Source organism: Mustela lutreola, chromosome 13, assembly GCF_030435805.1.
Source record: "Mustela lutreola isolate mMusLut2 chromosome 13, mMusLut2.pri, whole genome shotgun sequence".
NCBI lineage: Eukaryota > Metazoa > Chordata > Mammalia > Carnivora > Mustelidae > Mustela > Mustela lutreola.
Genome location: NC_081302.1, coordinates 30636144 through 30656534, shown reverse-complemented (window position 1 = coordinate 30656534; position 20391 = coordinate 30636144). Strand labels below are relative to the sequence as shown.

Below are 20391 nucleotides of genomic sequence, written 5' to 3'. Positions count from 1 at the left end.
TCATGAAGCTTTAACTTTTTAAAAAATCTATTTATACTTATGGCCATATTACCTCTTGGACAATAAATACTGTGAACTTACTCTCTTTTGGATAAATAAACATGTTCTTTTATTTATCTGACCTTTTCCTTTACGTTTTGGGATTTGATTTGGAGTAAAATCTATGCTTGACTTAACCATTTATTTTGATGGCCTAACTAATATTTTTGTGACCCAACTTGTATTTACAAAACTTAGTATGCAATTAGTATGTTTTAGAACAAGGAACACAAAGATTAAAAACCCGTGCCTGTCCACAAGGGACTCACAATCTAGGTGTAAAGATATGAAAATTAACTTCAATATAGACACAGTTTTATCTAGTAGTGAATATAGTTCTTTGGGAACACAGAATTCTTGACTCAGTCAGTTTCAGTTAAAGCTTCGCCCAAGAGATGACATGGTCTGAACTTGGAAGAACCATGTTTCTGCCCACAGGAGAATGAATAGAGGGGACAATAAGGAAAGTCTTTTATTAAATAAGACCGTTACTAAAAAAGATAAAGTTGAAAGCTGAAACTCTAACAACAACATAGTAATGCTCCAAAAGATGCTATGCATTTATCCAATGCTCAATGAGACAAAATTTAATCAAATGAAATTGCCTGGGAGAAGTACTGTGATTAATGGTTTGAAAAGTGAATCTCCATTTAGTGGCAGAAAGGGTGAAACATTCAGCCCTGGACTGGCACAGAATAATGAATTCATATGAATCCACATCAATGAAATAAAAAGCATGGTTTTCAAGGATGGAATCATATGTTTCATATTTTCTTTTAATTCTCTTCTTACATGTGCATTCATTTAGTATCCATTATTTTACAAACAAATGTTAACAATTTTAAGATTTTAACCTTTAGTTTTGCTTTTTTACCTAAAAAAACCCCAAACAAACACAAAAATGCTGTTTACTTCTGCATTCCAAAGGTTAATCAGATTAAATCACAAATTTAAGCCAACTTGCCATCTTCATGTCGGAGGTACTGGTTTCCGCCTCTGTCTCTAGCTAAGGACCATGCCTCTCCTTCATCACTCTCACAGAACTCTACCATGCTGTTCTTATCCAGCTGCACCCACGCACCTTCAGAATTGGTTACCTAGTACATAACAAAAAGCATGATTGATTGGCTTGACTCTTTTAGGGCACTCAGACTGAAAACCAGCAACAAATTTAAGTGTTTGAACAGGGTAATCATTCAGAAAGTTTTTACCAGAAATTAGTTTCTGAAATTAAGACCACAGCCTGAGGTAAGACAGAAATCAATAAAAAGTTCTGTAAAATACTGCTTATTTATGACTTTGGTAAAAATAGTAATTTTTAAGGCACAGGATAACCCCTAAGTAACTTGAAATATTACCCCAAAACAGGTGGCATTCTCTCTCTTTTTCTTTTTTGCACCTAAAATGTCCTAACATGGCAAACTATTATTTAGATTGGTCGTGTCTACAATACAACCTGAAAATGACCCTGACACTGAGAAATAGCATGACACACTACATCTTCAAGCTCATCAGTGAGGCAAATGCCACAGGTGACTAAAAAGTAATTTTATTTGCTCAGGACTTCAGTGAGACACATAAATGGGAACAAAGAAATGTAACTTTATATATATTACATCTCCACACCAATTCATAGCAAATATTTTAAAGTGCTGTTAATCAATGATGTTATAGTACATTTGTAATTATGAAAAGATATATGCACATACCAAACATTCATATGTACAATACAAATCATTTTGTTAATATATTGTTCTCACAAGGATAATTATAAGAAAAAAATTACTTAAAAAAGAAACAGAAAAATTATGTTAGTAATATTTGTAATACAAGTAAAGATAAAGAACATTAACATTTAAGCACCTGGGATGGAAATGGCAACCTTTGGAAGAAAGAGATGCTCTGGTTGTATTATATTAAAAAGGAATAATTTAGAAGTCATGAAGCTACAAGAATCCATACCTCTCCCACTGCTTTGACTTTGTTTCCCAGAACTAACATTCCAATTGGGATACCTCTAAGGTTAGGGCAGCTTCTGATGTTGTGACCGGAAGGTCCTGTCTTCACTACCTTGTACATGCCTGGCCCTCCTCGCAAGAACGGCATATCTTGTTCTTGCATTGTGGCTTCCTGTGGGCAGCAGGAGTTTATATCTTTGAAAAAGTCATCAGTATTAGTTTTAGGTTCCTGAAAATTTGAATAGGAAAAAAAAAATACAATCTATTATCACTTTGTCATCCTCTTATTAATAGCTTTCACAGCAAGTCTATAATACTATCAAACAAGAATACAATAACAGAATATATACATTAATACCACTACTAAAGAATCTTTCAGTTTCTCAATGCTGAGTAATACTTAAATAGATGTGAAGAAAAGTTAGCGGGAGAGCATATGAACCTCTGGGTTTTTGCCCACCACAGTTTAAGAAATATGGTAGTACTTAGTTTTATTTTTATCTTTTAATGAAATATTGAAGAGTAGGAACAACAAAAAAATACACTCTGTGAACCACAACTGAATAATTTTGAATCATTATTACTGCATTGCTGCATGTTGGTATGGATTAAAAAGTCTAAATCTTCATTTCCTTACACCTTATAATATTTATTTATAGAGAAAACAAGTGTGAAGACTCTGGAGACTTATCTATAAATAGTGATAGCAATAATGAAAAAAAGGGCATAAAATATAACTGTATCTTAATATTTCTAGTTATGAATGAAGTAAGAGTGCTTTTAAGATTTTAACAACTCATACTTTCTTAATATAATACAAATAAAAATGTCTTGCTAGATTTGCTAGGCCATTACTAAACATATTAATGCTATTAACAGAAAAAGATGATTATACTTCCAGTACAGAAATATCAAAGATGCATTTTTACAGAAATATAATGCATTTAGATAAAAAGGTTTGTTTCTAAAATGAAAGAAAAGGATATGCTCTAAATTTTCTGTTGAATCTGAAATCTGAATGAAATTGTTTCCTATGTGAATGTAATAAAGAGAAATAACAACCTCCTCACATTTGTCTTCTTCCCAAACATATGTAAAGGAAAGTTCCATACCGGGGTTCTTCTATTGTCATTACTACTCCTTAAAGACAGATTTAAACTGTACTTTTAAAAACAGTACTAGAGACTCTAAAAATTGTTTTATATTTAAATACAACAAAAGATGACCATAATGGGACACTTTTTCAAACATTAGGTTAAAATTAAATTAATATTTAGCAATGTCATATAAATGGAATAAAAATGAAAAAACCCACTAATATTTATACAAGATAAAATAATCCTGAATAGTTCTATCCTTCTATCACTACAAGGAGTCTCATACTAAAGGGTCTTTCCTATGGTAAAAAATTAAATATAAAATCCTGAGGTTAAAAAAAAAATGTGGATTTGAGAATTCTGTGTACCTGTGACTTTAATTCAATATATGATCAGGGAAAAAAATTTTTTTTTAAGATTTATTTATTTGACAGAGAGAGATAACAAGTAGGCAGAGAAAGGCAGGTGGGGGTGGGGAAGCAGGCTCCCTGCTGCGCAGAGAGCCTGATGTGGAGCTGGATCCCAGGACCCTGAGATCATAACCTCAGCTGAAGTCAGAGGCTTAACCCACTGAGCCACCCAGGCAACCCCAATCAGGGAAAATTTTTAAACCCACTATTAACCTTCACATAATATTCCATAAATTTCATTATGGTGATAAAAAATCACCAATTTTTACATATACAAATATGTACTAGGGATAGTATTTATTTACATTTAATATAATTGTCATGCTGTATTTATCTAACATTCTTTAGTCATACATTGACAATTTAATAGAAATGAGAATTTTAAACACCTGAAAAATTTAGATTAGAATTATAATCTAAAGTAAATTTAAAATATGCATTGTCCTTACCCATGCATTTGTATTTATACAGACTTACATAAGAATACAAAAGATGGTGCTCAAAATAAAAATGGGAGAGTAAGGGTCTAAACTTCAAACTGTGTTACTACACTAACAAAGTTCTCAGTAAACATTTAAAAATGTCTAGTTGTGAATAATCAATTTTAGTAAATACATCATGCTATTTCATAGTTGGAAGAGGCACGTTAGTCCTATTTACAACTCATTTAAAAAAAATTACATAGTATGATGTCAAAAACAAGCAAATATGAATAGATTTAGTGAAAAATCAATTTCACTCGTATTCAATGATATATCTACAGCTTTTAACTGAGTTATAACAATATTTCTAACTTGATCATTTAGTGTAACATTAAGAGGTAAGTCTTGGCAAAAACTAGTGACAATTTCAAGTTATTCAGTGAAAGGTAATACATGAGAACTTCTATTAAAAATTTGTTATTGAACTATACAAATTAATAAATACAAAACAAGGTCTACACTTTTTTTTTTATACTAAGCAGCATAAGAAGAACTGATATACAAAAAAGGTCATAGAACTATAGCTGTCATGCTCAAGCAACCCTAGCAATACACACTTCATTCAGTACAGAAATGGAAGACCTGGGGGCCAGCCTGTGAAACTGACAAAGTGCAGTGCTCTTTTTCCTCCTTGCATTCCCACCCCATTCTCAGATGAACATCCAAAAGGGCATGTGAAAGGCTAGGGAAGAAGAGAAGAGCCACAGAGTGGGGACTCGCCCATTAAAATAAGCAAGCTCTGAGAAAGCCAGATGTGGATGTCGTTGTGGGAAAAGCTAGTCATAAATTACATATGCAAATCTGAAGTCATATAAAAGCTTAACTTAAACTAATAATACATTCTTTGGCAAAAGTAGAGGGAAAAGGATTACCATGGAGACTCAACTGTAGCACTTTTTTGGCAAAAATTCTTTTATTAACCATAAGCAAAGGCTTCAAAAAGTAGAAGGTAAAATTTATTATACATGCTGAAATACCTGAATAATGTATGACTGTTCCTTATAGTTAACTCACCTGGGGAAAAAAAGCTTTGGAAGTCCATGAAAATACGTCCAAATCCCTGACTCCTTGGCTAGCATTAAAGATACTCTGAGCGACAAAGTTTAAGAAAGAAAAATATCAACAAAGAAAGGGAACAGAATATTATCTGCAGAAGATGCGTTTACAGTAACAACATTGCTCTGTACTCTATCACCAGCACTGTGATATTATTTTACTAAAGGGAAACTGAAGCCACCTGAGTAAACCACACAGCAAAGAAAGACTGATAAATTTAAGTTTTTGTCAAAAGCTCTCCATGGATATAGTGTGTCATGCCATTTACTAAAATTAAGAGCCAGACATTGATTTAAAGCTTAAGACAGTCAATGCAAGTAGGAAACCTTCAAACTCTTTTAATAGACGACATATGTTTCAATACACGCTGGATTTGTTTTATGACAGAAAACAGTCTGCTGTTTTATAAAGAAAGTGTAAATAATATAGATTGTATTGATAGTGCAATTATCATTATGAATAATAATGGCATGTAGAATCTGTGGACATTTTTACTTTTTTAAGTACAAAAAAGAAAAAAATTAAAAAGCTAAAAAAAAAAAACTAAGTCATTTTTTCAATTTCCCTTTCTTCTCTGAATGAGAAAAAATCATTTGGAAATGTTACTAAAAAAACTGTTAGGAAATATGTTAAGAAAAGCATAAAGAAAAACATACAACCTGAATCTTTTCTCAAAAGACAGACCTAGTTTTCTTCATTTTAAAGTTTAGGAAATGCACAGAGCATTTTCATCTCTGTTAGAATCTAAAAACATTTTGTTAAACAACCAACTTGCAGCAGCATGGTCCCAGAAAAATCAACATCTTCACAAATGTCTTAATGAAAATGTAAATGGGATACATTTTACATAAAAATATCATGCAACTGAATATATTTGTATGATCTGAAATTAAAATCTCTCCAGTGAATAGCAATTACAATTTTACTGCTTATGTAAATACATTGAAAAATGGTTATTTTGGGGGGAAAAAAAGAGGACACTCAAAATGTTAATAAAAGCTGTCATCATCTAAAACTTCAATACAAAAGAAATGTAATTCCCAACCACTTATAAGTCACTTTTGATAATGAAAATTTATTTAATATTCTCTAGTTCTGTATTTTCCTCATGTATATATGTATGGACAGATGTAGATACACACCCATATACATACATATGCATGTTAATTCAGAAATATAAGACATATGAAAGCCAGAAAAATGAATTTCTAGTAATATGCCTACAAATAAATCTGAAACAAAATAAAAACCAAAAACCAAACCCCCCCTCCACATTTAAAAATATACAGCAAATAGGGCCCTTTCTCTTTACGTGAAAATACTATTCTTTGGGGAAAAGAGATGTCCTTACTGGCTCACTCATGTATATAGAATTTTTGGGCTATGTGCTCAATGGTTTTTCTCCTTCACAGAAAATAGTGGTACAGACCTTTTGACATAAAACAATATCAAGATTTTTTTAGCGTTTTCTACTTTTTCTAGCATAAATTTCTGTAGCGTTAAAAGCAATGTAAAAAGCATTGTGAAAAGCAAGGCAGAAGTTAGTGATAAGAAGCAATGTGGTGATTAACAATATTTAAAGCTTGTACTTTTATGTCAGTGTGCATAAGTCTTTCCTGAGTCTGAGAACATGAGTTAACATGTATAATGATATTTTAAAGTTACATTACTGCTAATCATTATAATAAATTGCCAATCAAATCAATTTTGTACGTATTAATCATATATGGAGTCGAATTTGACACTTGTTTGCTTTTGTTCTGAATTTGTGGAAAATTCTTAGCCACACTGGTTTACTATTATTATTTTAAGAATATGCTGTCTAAATAAAATTCAGTTTATCAAATATCAAAAATACACCTGATAGAAAGCTTGAGTTTAAAAATAATATATACTTGTATGGTTTTCTTTAGAAAATTTAGGAAAGTTGTTTAAAGATATGAACATGCATGAAAATATTAATTTCTCTGAAGTCTCAATTTCTTACTTTAAAATACATAAATTAGGATTCATAGATTAATAGGAGTAACACTATGTATGTGTGTGTGTGTATATATATATATATATAAATACACATATATCTATAATAATCTAAATCCTTTTATTCTCAAAGACTAAATACAAAGATGGTCTCTTAAGAAAATTAAAACTTGAAGCATACTAAAACCCTAACTAAACTAATGAGCACTAAACTGCAACTCTAAGTTGATAATCTTTCAAGGCACAGAAGATCAAGCAAGTGAGTAATTTTCACTGTGAAAATACATGACCAAACATGCCAAATGTTCATGCAAAAATATGATAATAATTCTTTCATGGTGCTGCCTGATGAGCAGAGTTAAGAATTGCCATTTTTAAAGCAAAAAAGATAAAATCTCTCAGGAAAATAAAAAACAGCATATGTATAACAATTAGTGTTACTTTAATTGCCTTAATTTCATTTTGTAAATGGTGTATTAAGTAAATATTTAGTATTTACTAAGATTAAAAAACAGATTATGTATACATATACAGAAGTCTATGAACATAACAAAACCAAGCAATTCAGGGTAAGTTAAAGGTGTGGCTATCAGGCATCATCAGGTAACCAAGAAGAAAGTAATTGGACATAAATAAAATGTGAAAAACATTTGCTAATTTGACCAACTGCCCTGGGTAATGCTGTTAGAGAGATTACCAAAAGATATTTTCCCTTCATCTCTCTTCCACAACTTCAGGGCCCTAAAATTTAGAAAAATCAACCTACTTTCTATATGTGAACACCAATCAGCCTAAGCAGGTTTGTACAAATGGATGGAGATGTTTTGAGACACAAGTTGCTTCTGCAAGAATTCAGATAATATAGGCATTATAAAGTTATTTTAGAATACTTCCAATGAGGTATTATTTAGTTTCTGGATATAAATTCTAACACTCAACCTTCACAAAGCTGGAAGCCTCATTTCTGGCAAGTATCCAAAGAACTGGGCCTGTAAGTTTCAAATCACTTTATCTCCTAGCCCTATCCTAGAAGTAAACCTGTTTTCCAAAAATTTAAGCTCTACTGTAGGTAGTCAAATATTTCCCATGTCAAGTACATAATTTATTCTCTCTCTTTTTCTACTTATATTTTCCTCAATGAATGAAACATCCTATTAGCCTGCTTATATTTCATAGTTTCCAATCTTCAGGATTTTAATTTAAGATCAACATTTTACGCCCTATGCCTTCTCAGACTGATGTACATCAACTTCAGAGTCCAGAGCACTAATCATTTCATGATGGGACCATGACCTATGCCACCTTCAACATGTATCACAATATTCATCCTCAATCAACCATTAGGGTCATGAATATTCACATTTATTTAATTTGGGAGTTCAATCCAAAGGAATATGATTTTCAGAGCTATATATTTACTATATCCTTTTGTAATTATGTATATCTTTCTCTCTCCACTACTTTCTACTTGTGATCCTGGGACAGTAGCTATCTGTTGACATACAAAAAAAGAATAAAATACATTAACATCACAGGTCACAATGAAATTAAAGGAGAGAATATTAAATGAGAAGCAGCATATATGTGATAGGAATTATTTTGAGAAGCACAATCATATCAAATGCCAAGATTTAAAATTTAGTATTCAACAAATGTTGAAAGCCTACCATGAGCAAAATGTAGTATTTAATACTTTGGAAGAAATGTGGATGAATAAGAAGGGATTCTTAATGAGTCCTTACCCTTAAGAAGCTTAACAGAAATAAGAGGTATACAAGTACAAGTGGGCCACAGGCAAGAAAATAAACTGAACATTGTGGGTAAGAAGTAAGGCTTTCCTACTTTTACAAAGTACTAAGGAAAGAGAGGGAAACCTAATTTCCCCAGTACTTCTATGCTTTCTACCCCCACTCCTTTACTTCACCATATTAACTAGTTTCCAGTTTCCAAACATAGCAGGGCTCCATGACTTTCAACAATTGATTCTCTGTCTAGAAATTCCTTCACTTTTCTTAGCAACTTTTCTTTAAGATTTTTTTGTCTCAAGTATTACTTCCTAAGTGAAGACATTCTGTAACTTATCACAGTGCAACCTTATTATCTGAGTATGGCATGTCTGTCAAATTATATAGTGAGGACCCCAAGAGGAAGAACTGTACTCCTTATTTATTTTGTATCCCTTCCCTTTCCTCTCTACTCAGTGCCTACCTCCTATCTTGGTATTTAGGTATATTAATAAGGACTCAATAGTCCTTGAGTGAACAACTAATAAATTGCTAACTACAGCATTACTGAGAAGTATAGATAAGAAAAGATGACAACAGAAATTTCTGAGCCTGGTCAACTAGGAAAACAGTAAAATCTGAGAAGTACAGATAAGAAAAGATGACAACAGAAATTTCTGAGCCTGGTCAACTAGGAAAACAGTAAAAATGCTAGGAAAAAAAAAAGGAAAGCATTTTAGACAAATGAAACAACAGTAAACAAAGATTCTAAGATGCACAAGTGAATAGTCTGTTCTAAAACGGGCACAAAGTTCTGGTTTTCTTTTAAAGGGTACAATGTCTATAAGCACATAAGCACCTCACATAAAAGGGTCTTTATTCTTCATATTATTCCCTGTTCTTACCACTAATTAACATATATATTTTAAAAATACAGTTATATATAATAGGAAAGTCTAATGCTATTTACTCTCTAAACTAAAGCATTACTAAAGTGCTAAAACAGAGTGAAAGTCACATTTGCACTAAGTGAGGATGCCATCAGTTCTTGGCAAAGTAATGAAGTATTGTGAGGCAGGCCAACAGTTAGTTACAGTACCTATTTGCAATGACAACAGGAGTTCTATAATATGGCTAAATACAGAAGACAGTGTAACAAAAATCACTTTAAAGTTTACTCTAAACAGGATTATTTACGGTGATTTTTAAAGATAGTTCATGAAATGTTTAGTCAGTGTTCCAATTTCTAATCCTCGCTCCCACTCTTCCCAACAGTTTGGGTCAGGATCTGCATAGAGTACATACACTGAAGTGAATGCAAAATTGTTTTAACAAGAAAAGGTTTAAGAGGTAGATGTCAAGTTTGCTAAAGGCAACTTTTTGGTATTTTTCATCTTTTTCAGTTAGTGGAATCTGTCCTTGGTTATTTCTGTATTATTTTTAAATCTCCAGACTCTCTCCCTCTCTCTTTTTGGTTGAGTAGTGTTTAACAAGCATCAGCCGTAATTATACTTGATTTATTTATAAATGGACTGAAGTATAAAGGGAGAGTAGGTAGAAAGTGAAAGTGTTTTTCTAACAATAAATGTAGTAAGAGATATAAATAAGGAAGTAGAAAGATACATTTACTTAGCTGTATTAATTCCCTGAAAGGATGAAATGGAATCAATATTCCTTCTACCCCTATCGTGTTTAGCCCTACAGAGTAACCTACTCATTAAAAACACTGACTGTGTAAGGGGCCTGCCCCCGTCCCTACAGACAAAACCTTAAAAAACTAGTCTGTCTTTGCCTACACCAGGCTGACTGTGTGAGTCCTCATCTAACAACTGCATTGAAACAACTTTATACCAAATCTGTTTGGAGCCATAGGCCAGTTAGTTTTATCCCCTCTCTCATCTTTCGTCGCCACATAAAATATAAACCTTTCTATCGTATACGTGTTTTCATATTTTTATACTAAAACTGCTGTATGCTTCTCCCTGATTCAGCATCAAACTACTGCCATCTGTCCCATTACTTCATATTGTATCTAAGGGGACCCCTCCTTCAATGGTAAACATCTTTAACCCTGTGGGTCACAGTGCTGCCATCCACCATCTGTGTGTCTTTGTGCTGATACAGATGATCACCTAAGTGCTAAGCCTTTTAGTTCTCAGACTGAGGTATTTAAAATGACTTTCCCCTCCACTATACTTCAGCTACAAGCTCATGGTCACATTAACAGGCCATATCATTCAGTAAAATGCTCTGTGAAAAAAACCCTCAAATATTCTATTTTATCACACACCATCTATCCTTCTGTCTCTTCAACCACAGTGTACTTATATATCCTATTCTAGGATTTATTATGCCTACAAATCCCTTGGATATTCCACTTCTCCTTTCATTTTTCTAACTCAGGCTGAATTCCGCAGTTGGTGAACTCAAGTCTTTTTTCATCAACATCTGAAATTCTGTCCCTATTTTTTCTGTCACAGCAGCCCCAAATTCTGGTCATTGCTATAATTGACTCTCTTGGCACTTTTGATTCTAGACACATAGGACTAGGGGTGAGGAAGGGAGGAAGGGCATCCAGAATGGATCCATCCATTGGTCTCATTGGGTCCTTAGTGGCCCACTAATTCAAAAACAAGTAGTTTTTCTTCAGGTCCCTCTCCTGTTTCTCTCAAACATTATTCCAAGCCTTTATTGGATGTCTAAACCCTCTAACCTAACTCATTTGTTTCCATCTTAACTGATGTCTTTCATCTTTTCTATCTTATAAAACTCATGGTCTCCTTCAAACTCTTCCCTTTCTCTCACCATCCCTAAAAAACCTTACCTGCCATATATATCCCCTCCCCTCTCTCACAAAACAACTTTCCAAATGTGCCCTGAATTCCATTTTCTCCTTCTTTTTCAGTCTTCAAATTTCTTATCTATATCTGTATTTCTGCCTTTGTATTGACATCTTTCTTTTTTAATTTATAAGGATCTCAAGTCATTACTAAAATAAAGGATGGGGAAAACCTCAGCCTTATCAATAATCCTGGGCATTCTGAGTTACCTACATTAAAACAGAACTCATGTCATTCTTCAACATAAAGAAAGGCTAAAAAAATACCACAAGTCACTTCATATCTTCAATATTCTATCTCTACATTTCTTCAAATAAATCACTGACAACCTCTTTCACATTCCAGCAAAAATGCACCATGAAGTATTTGTATGGCTCACCCATTTAGCTTTTTTTCTTACTTCCGTTACTGCCCTTCTCTCTCTGGTCTCAAGAAGACCATTTACTACAAACGGTCTCTTGAATGGGGTTTAAGAGCATCAAATAATGGAACACACTGTTCCAAAATGAAACCAGGGGATTTAAAACTTCAACACACAACATTTCTTGCTCTTCCTTTCTGCTTTTGCTTATTCTCATTTTATCTGTGTGAATATATTCCTCTTTTAAAAGCATCTCCTCAAATTAGCAAACAAAGGAATTAAGAAGAAAATTTTGGAGTGGGAGAGATGGTAAGGATAATAAAATTTAATTAATGCCTTATCAGAGATAATGGAAAATGGTTTCAAACTATTTAAGGCTAACTTTTTAGATACAGATGATAATTATTATTCCTTTTCCAGACTAGTCCCTCTTTCCAGAGGCTCAAAAATCCTTTTCATTTTTATTTATTTATTTACTAAAGGTTTTATTTATTTGTTTGTCAGAGAGAGAGAGCACACAAGCAGGGGGAGAGGCAGAGGGAGAAGTAGGCTCCTGTTGAGCAAGGAGCCCAATACAGGACTCAATCCCAGGGCCCTGGTACCATGACTGAGCGAAGGCAGACATTTAACTGACTGGGCCACCCAGGTGTCCCTCCCTTTCATTTTTAAATGCAGATACAAATATGAGGAAAATTAAAGAAGATATGGTTTATTTATTCAAAACTTTATATTTTTAATTATACATTTAGCATTATTTGGCTTAATCTCAGTAAAATAGTATGCCAACACTCTCCAAACTTTATCACACACCTAATAGTAAAAAACAGATATATATCTCTCCCTACTGTAGTATTATAAAACATATATAAAAGAATATAAAGAAGAATGAGATCAATAAATATGAGTAGAAGTTCAATTATTTCTTTCCCCAAAGAATCATCATTCATATCTGTCCCTTTGGAGCACAGAATCTGGACTACCAAAGAGGAAAACATATAATATATTGAATGCTTTAACATAATAAGCTAACCTTATACATGGATTTTTAAGAAATTCAACTGTTTAAACTACTAAGTTTTTTTAAAATAAAATTTTGCTAGTGCTATTTATGAACAGTGTCATTAGGACTAAATACATTTGATGGTGAGGAAAAGGAAAAAAAAACCCACATATTTCTGTTAAATTATAAACCCATAGGTTGCTATTACATTTACAGCAATTTACAGACATTGGCTCTAAGTACTCTACTGCATTTGTTAAAGAGGTTCAATGAGTTCTCTGACACCAGAATTCAGTTTCAACTAGAATACTCTAACACCACTAAAAAGACTAAAGAATCCTTCTTATTTTTACACCACAGTATTATAACATAGTAGTGTTTTAAGCCAAGAAAGAACAGAGGCAAACTTGGACAAAACACAGAGAACTAATTACAAAATGCCAACACACAGAAGAAATATGTTATACATGTTTTTGAATGCATAATAATAGTGAATTCACAATTTTTAGTTTGGAATTCATTCCGAACAGTTGGGTGAATAAGAAAGGGAAAAAAAGTATACTTTCATTCTCTACTTCTTTGAAAGGAATTCCATAGACCTAGTTTTATTTTACTACCTCCTGCTTGTGATGGGTCATAACAAGTACTAAAGACCTTAGCCTTGCCAAACTCCACCTTCATTACACAGAAGCTCCTCAGAATTCAAGCACTTATAAAGTAAAAGTTATTTAGTTGTGGTTTACCTCAGAACTGAAAAGCCTTAATTAAAGAAAGCTCTGTAATGAGGACAGAGTGTACCTATTACACATTTTAAAACCACCTTTTACTTACGTCAACTGGGACCAGAAGACTCTTGCCAAGATGCTGATTGAAGGACAGGCACCAGGCTTCAGTGTAACCATTCATATTAGGAACATACTTCTTTATTGTCTCATCATTCAGTCTCAGCCATACTCCATCATCATTGTGGATCTACGGAAATAAATAGCGAAAACAAGCCATGCCCACCTTTAAGTCCTAGGAGGCAAGCAAGGGCTAAAAGGCTGTAGAGTAGGCAAACAATGGTGGACATGAAGAGTAAGCATCTAGTTTTTGCAGGAGGTACAAAAAAGAGAAACTTTAAGGAAAAAGCAGCAAAGAATGGCAAGCAAGGTGGTAATTCACATAGTAAGACAGTAAAAACAATGTCACTTAAGAGTAAAAGCCCAAAGAAATCACAAATTAAGAGTTTAAAAATAAAATGTTTGTTTCTCAAAAGAACATAAATTCTTCCCTCACCTCAAGTTGGATTTTAAAAATCAGAAGTTACTTGGTTGTATTAATAGAAAAATATGTTGTCCAAAGTCAAAGCAATATGTGTGTGTTTTAAACACATTTAAAAACGAACAATACTTAAAGTACTTAAGAAAAGCGGTACCCATTTTCAATGAGTACTTGTACAGGTTCTGTTTTTGTTTTTTTTTTTCAAAGATTTCATTCATTGGTTTGAGAGCCAGCAAGAGCACGAATGGTGGGGAATGGCAGAGGGAGAGACAAACAGACTTTCTACTAAGCAGGGTGCCTGACATGGGGCTCAATCCCAGCACCCCGAGGTCATAACCTGAGCTGAAGGTAGACACTCAACCCCTCAACGGACTGGGCCACACAGGAGCCCCCAGGTTCTGCTTGTTAAAATTAAGTTTCTTTCAGGTGAAAAATATAATTTAATTTATTTGTTTTTAAACATAATTTTAGTTATTTTGTTGATAAAGAAAAATAAAATGTTTGAAACTCAATTAACTCAATTTTCCAAACACTATCCAAACCAATTAAAACATACTAGCAGAAAATTTAGTAACCTTATTAGTATACAAATAATGTAAGAACTTTCTGTCCAAAATTTATTACCAAGTGTTTCTTTACAAATTACCTCATCAATGAAAGTGATTGTTCCATTGACTTTTACTATGCCTATCTGCTCACTTTGAAGGGAAGGGTGGCTACGGATACGGAGTCCTGCACTATCCTTGGCCACAAATTTTCGAACCTGAGAAAGGCAAAGACAGACAGTTGAGACAGAAAATCATAGAACAGACATCTTATAAATGGTAAGAAAATTAAACAGATTTGAAAGTATTATAATTCTGAGAAAGTTTCCAAAATCACTTGCAGCTGGTTTCCCTGCGCAAGTTAACACTGGTTTATTTATAAAAACAGAATTTGTTTTATGTGTATGTATTAAATATACATATATAATTTCCTCTCTAAACTTTAAAGGCATAGGATAAAAAGGAGAAAAGACCCATTTTTTTCTTTTTAGAAAGATTAGATACAAGTTCTATTACCAATATTTCCTTTTTAATAAACAGTTTACCAAATTCCCTATACTTTTTAGATGTTAGGAAATTATTTTTTCTTTTGACAGGATAGGATACTTTCCTTGGAAACCTTATGCACTGAACTTCAATAAAATTTTTGTTAATTGTAAATTTTCAAATAAGAGAAGTACACAAGACCTATAAATTACCATAGCATTATACAAAGAAGACTAAATGTACATGTTTTAAAATTGACAAATGATTAGAATTACCACAAAATACCCTTCAAATGGATTTTGGGATACTTAGAATTCAAATACTAAAATCAATCAACTAAAATATTAGATACTGATGGCCACCTTAGAACATCAATGAATAAAATTACTAATTCTCTAACCAATTCAGATTCTTCTATCATTATATCATTCTATCCTAACCTTATTTGGTTGAGGTTCAGTCTTTGGTTTGACCAACTGAGTTCCTGGTGGTATCATCCCTTTTGGTGGGTCCTTTACTTTAACTTCTAGGCCAGCATCTGTAAGAAAAGGAAGGGAACTGTAACATTTGAGACTACAAGGGGGAAGGATCCTTAAACCTACCCTTATATAAATTCGCAGACTATTTTATTTATTTATTTTAAAGATTTTATTTATTTATTTGACAAAGAGAGAGGGAGAGAGAGATCACAAGTAGGCAGAGAGGCAGGTGGAGAGGGGCAGTAAGCAGGCTCCCTACTGAGCAGAGAACCTGATGTGGGGTTTGATCCCAGGACCCTGAGATCATGACCTGAGCCAAAGGCAGAGGCTTAACCCACTGAGCAACCCAGGCGCTCCTCATAGACTATTTTAAATAAATAAAACAAATGTCTAAATTGTCTTTTTAAGGTGATTAATATTTAAAAGCTAAAAAACGGACGTTTAATTACAGAGACCACACTGACGGCTACCAGAGGGGACATAAGTGGGGAATGGGTGAAATAGGTGATGGGGAGTAAGGAGGGCACTTGCTGAGACAAACACTGAGTAGTGTATGGAAGTGCTGAATCACTGTATTGTACACCTGAAACTAATACTACACTGTGTTAACTAACTGGAATCTAAATAAAAACTTTAAAACAAAAGAGAGAAATATTTGAAAAATGACTTAAGGATTCCAAATGAGTGTCTCAGAGGTTCAAGGAGGAGAAGGAGTCCTTATTCTCTGTCTACGAAATAATACTGAAAAAAGTAAAAACAAGAAACCCTAGAGCAGTTAAATGTTAGCATCAGATCGCTGCGCCAGGTCACTGTGTCAGATGGTGACATCAGCTACACCAGTCTAGCCAGCAGGCAGTGCAGCATGGTGGCTGAAAGCTGGGGGTCTCATGTTGGACTGTCTTGTTGTTTGCACATGTACTGCTGATTGTCTGTTAGTACCTCAATGTTTTTATCTATATCATGAGAATGAGAACAGCACCTACCTGGCTGAGCTATTGTGAAAATGAGACAATTTAAAATATAAGATGTGCATAAGACAATGTAGACATTATTTAGTGATCAATAAATATTAGCTATTGATAGTATTGTTATTCTTTCTTCTTTTTAAATTTAATTAATTTATTTGACAGACAGAGATCACAAGAGAGGGAGGAAGCAGGCTCCCCGCTGAGCAGAGAGCCCAATGCCAGGCTCAATCCCAGGATCCTGAGATCATGACCTGAGCTGAAGGCAGAGGCTTTAACCCACTGAGAAACCCAGGTGCCCCTAGCATTGTTATTCTAATGAATGATTATCTGTCCTTGCCTAGGGTCAAGCAAGGTCCCAGTCTACTGACAGTTTGGTCACATTGGAAAAAAGTTAAATTCCAAAGGTAGGATAGAGGGCACCTGGGTGGCTCAGTTGGTTAGGCAACTGCCTTCGGCTGGGGTCATGATCCCAGAGTCCCGGGATCAAGTCCCGCATCGGGTTCCCAGCTCCGTGGGAAGTCTCTTCTCCCTCTGACCTCTCCCCTCTTTATGGTCCCTCTCAAATAAATAAATTAATTAATTTAAAAAAAAAAGGTAGGAAAGAAAATGATGCTAAGTAAATATGAATTATTTTCTTCAGTTTCATTTCAAAAAACAAGTATGTGGATTTTTCTTATCTACCTTGTATTAGTTTTCTTCAGCCCACTATTAGTGAAAATTAAGCCAGTCTTAACTACCTCCACTTTTGAATTCTTAAAATTTGTACTTCTCATGGATCACTACTTATATCGTACTTCATGTGATTTTGTTTGCTCATTTTGTCTTGCAATCATCAGTAACTGTTAACACTAGACAGGAACTGTCTTACCTAGAACAATGTTTTGCTCAGAACCAACTAAAGTTTGCTGACTAAAGGCTTTATGGATATGTTGAAATAAAGGAGAATGAAGTAAAGACTGAGGATAAAGGTCCCTGGAATAGGGACATCTGATATATCTGATTCTGTACAGTTACATTAATGCATAGTGTATCCAGTTACAATCAACATAAAGTGCCTCTCTACCTTCACTGTAAAAATAAACTACTTAAACCAGAGTTCCTCAAAGGGTATTTTGGTGGAATGTCTTTTTTTTTTTTTTTTAAGATTTTATTTATTTATTTGACAGAGATCACAAGTAGGCAGAGAGACCGGCAGAGGGAGAGGAAGAAGCAGGCTCCCCGCTGAGCAGAGAGCCGGAAGCGGGGCTTGATCCAGGACCCCGAGACCATGACCGGAGCCAAAGGCAGAGGCCCAACCCACTGAAGCACCCAGGCGCCCCGGTGGAATGTTAATCAGTATTGCTTTTATCTCTACCTTCAATCCCTCTTCCCTACAGCAAAGGGTCTCAGGTAAGTGTTAAAGTTAGACAAGATTCTTAATTTCATCGCTTTTAGACTCCCTTCTATGTTAATGTGAATTGTATAAATGTCTAAGGTAAGAGTTTTAGGTTTTCCAAATCTACCTCATCACAGAAGCCCCTTCTCTTGAAAAGCATCAGGAATTAGTGTTATAAGAAATTCATACTGATAAACACTTATTAGAGCTTTCTTGTTCTACTGTTGTCTATTATATGAATAGTAAAGGAAAAGATTAATGACCAAAGGAAAAGCAATATACTTTTTAGAGTTAGTGGTGGATAAAGAAACTTCAATCATTCGATAATTATTTATTGAGCAGCCACTATGTGCCAGGCACTTATCTAGATTAGGAAATACAAAGATGAATAAGATGGGCTCTGCTCTATGCCAGGAAAGAAAGACTGTAAGAGGGGGATGAGGTATGCACATGGTGAGCAGCAGAAAGGAGAACATAGTTGACCAGTCACATTAGAGAATGGAAGAAAGGAGTCATGAGTGCTACGATGATACCATAAATTATTACAAAATTTTGAGATGTTATGAATGTACTAATTAAGTACTCACTGTAAAGGAGGATGAAGACCCAAATAAGTAATGGAAGCTGTCCATGTGTCTATGATATAAGTTAAGGAGAAAACCAGAACAGAAAGACAATTCTGATTTTGGTTGTTTGCACTAAGTAACTCATAACTTAAAGAATACCTATTTCAATGCCATCAATGGTCACATGAATAGTGTAGAGCCCAATAGCCCCTGGAGTCCAATTTGCACAGTAAGTGCCATCGTTATTGACACGGATCAGCATATTCTCACTGGGTCTGAAAAGAATAAGGTGTAATTTACTTTTGGTTAAACAGCTGACAACATCATTAAGATAATTTCTAACTGTATTATTACAACAGGTGGCAATCCTATTGTCCTGCCATAGTATGTGTTCCCACCCTCCCAAATGACCCATTTTATTTTTCTTCTCCTCAAACCTTTATGACCCTTCTTCCTCACTCTCAGAAGATCACAACCTTACCACTTTTTCAGTGAGAAATGGAAGCAATTAGATACATCCCCAAAGTTGTAATCAGATTAATAAACCAACTTTCCATATCTCTACCTTCTGTCCTGATAAAATCCAAGAAGTGCCTTGTTGCTTATTTAAAGCCAGCCCCCTCATTTGTCCTGTGAATCTCATTCCCTCAACACTTCCATGCTGTAATTGCCTTGCTCATTCTCACTCATCATCAACTTCTCCCACTTTACTGAATCATTTTTATTTCCATCTCATTTCTATACAAACAAACTTCAGAATCTCTTAACTTTAACATTCCTTGATATTATGACCATCAAGACTCTAGTAAGGTCTCATGTCCCTTTTCCCATTACATCAAAACTTATCTAAAGAATGGTCTACAATCACCCTCTCCATTTCTTAATTCCCAGTTCTCTTCCACAACTTGTCCTAGATAGGCCTTTGTTCCCAGCACTTCACTGTAACTGCTTCTGTTGGTCACCAATGACCCCAAATTCAATGGTCATTTCTTCATCCTCAGCAATCCCTCAATAGCATTTGATAGCTGACAACTCCTACTTTCTTGAAATATCTTCTTTTTGCTTCTGCAACATTCTCCAGGTACTTATATTGCTTGCCACTGTTTTTTAGTGTTTTGTTGGCTCTCCTTCTGACTGCCCCTTAATTTATGGACATTCCACATAGGTCTAGTTCTTTTTTCTTTAAATAGCATCTCTCTAGTTGATCATCCATTCCTCTGTTTTAAATACCATCTCTATGTAGAGGACTCAAATTTTATTTCTCTCCTGAATTTAAAACTGAAACATCCCCACTTAGATAGCCAGGAGGCATCTTGGCATCTCAATTTTTAACATAGCCAAAGAAGAACTCTTCTCACTCACCCCAGTACCAACCAAAACAAACAAACAAACAAACAAACAAACAAAAACGCCAGCTCATTTCTCAGACTTTTTGACCCTCTTAGAAATCATGATACTCTACATCAGAGATCAGTAGTATTTTCGGTAATGAAATTTTAATCTACCGTGCAAAACAGTTTTTGTCACACTACTTAACTACTCTATCTCTGTGAAACAAAAAGCAGCCACAGACAATACGTAGCTAATGAGTAAGGCTATGTTCTAACATAATTTTCTTTACAAAAGCGGGCCTGATATGATCTGCAGGCTAAAGATGGCTAAACCCCTACTACTATACTGCTCTCTGATCTCATCCTCATCCACCTTCCTTCTTGCTCACTACTCTCCTGCACTGCTCTCTTTTGGTTCCTTGAAGACATCA

General features: G+C 34.3%; 1 protein-coding gene across 13 annotated transcripts in view; it reads right to left on the bottom strand.

Moving 5' to 3' along the window:
• The window catches only part of MYCBP2 (MYC binding protein 2), a 294107-nt gene that overhangs the window by 92903 nt on the left and 180813 nt on the right, over positions 1 to 20391 (bottom strand). For 10 of the 13 annotated variants that reach the window (XM_059144685.1, XM_059144682.1, XM_059144683.1 and 7 more), the window contains 7 exons: positions 18789 to 18904; positions 15682 to 15779; positions 14857 to 14973; positions 13779 to 13919; positions 5001 to 5075; positions 2002 to 2226; positions 1004 to 1136 (listed from right to left, as the gene is read on the bottom strand). In XM_059144685.1, coding sequence (XP_059000668.1) covers positions 1004 to 1136; positions 2002 to 2226; positions 5001 to 5075; positions 13779 to 13919; positions 14857 to 14973; positions 15682 to 15779; positions 18789 to 18904 — 905 coding nt within the window. The remainder of the gene's footprint in view (positions 1 to 1003; positions 1137 to 2001; positions 2227 to 5000; positions 5076 to 13778; positions 13920 to 14856; positions 14974 to 15681; positions 15780 to 18788; positions 18905 to 20391) is intronic. The other 3 variants (XM_059144686.1, XM_059144690.1, XM_059144691.1) reach the window with 2 other exon arrangements.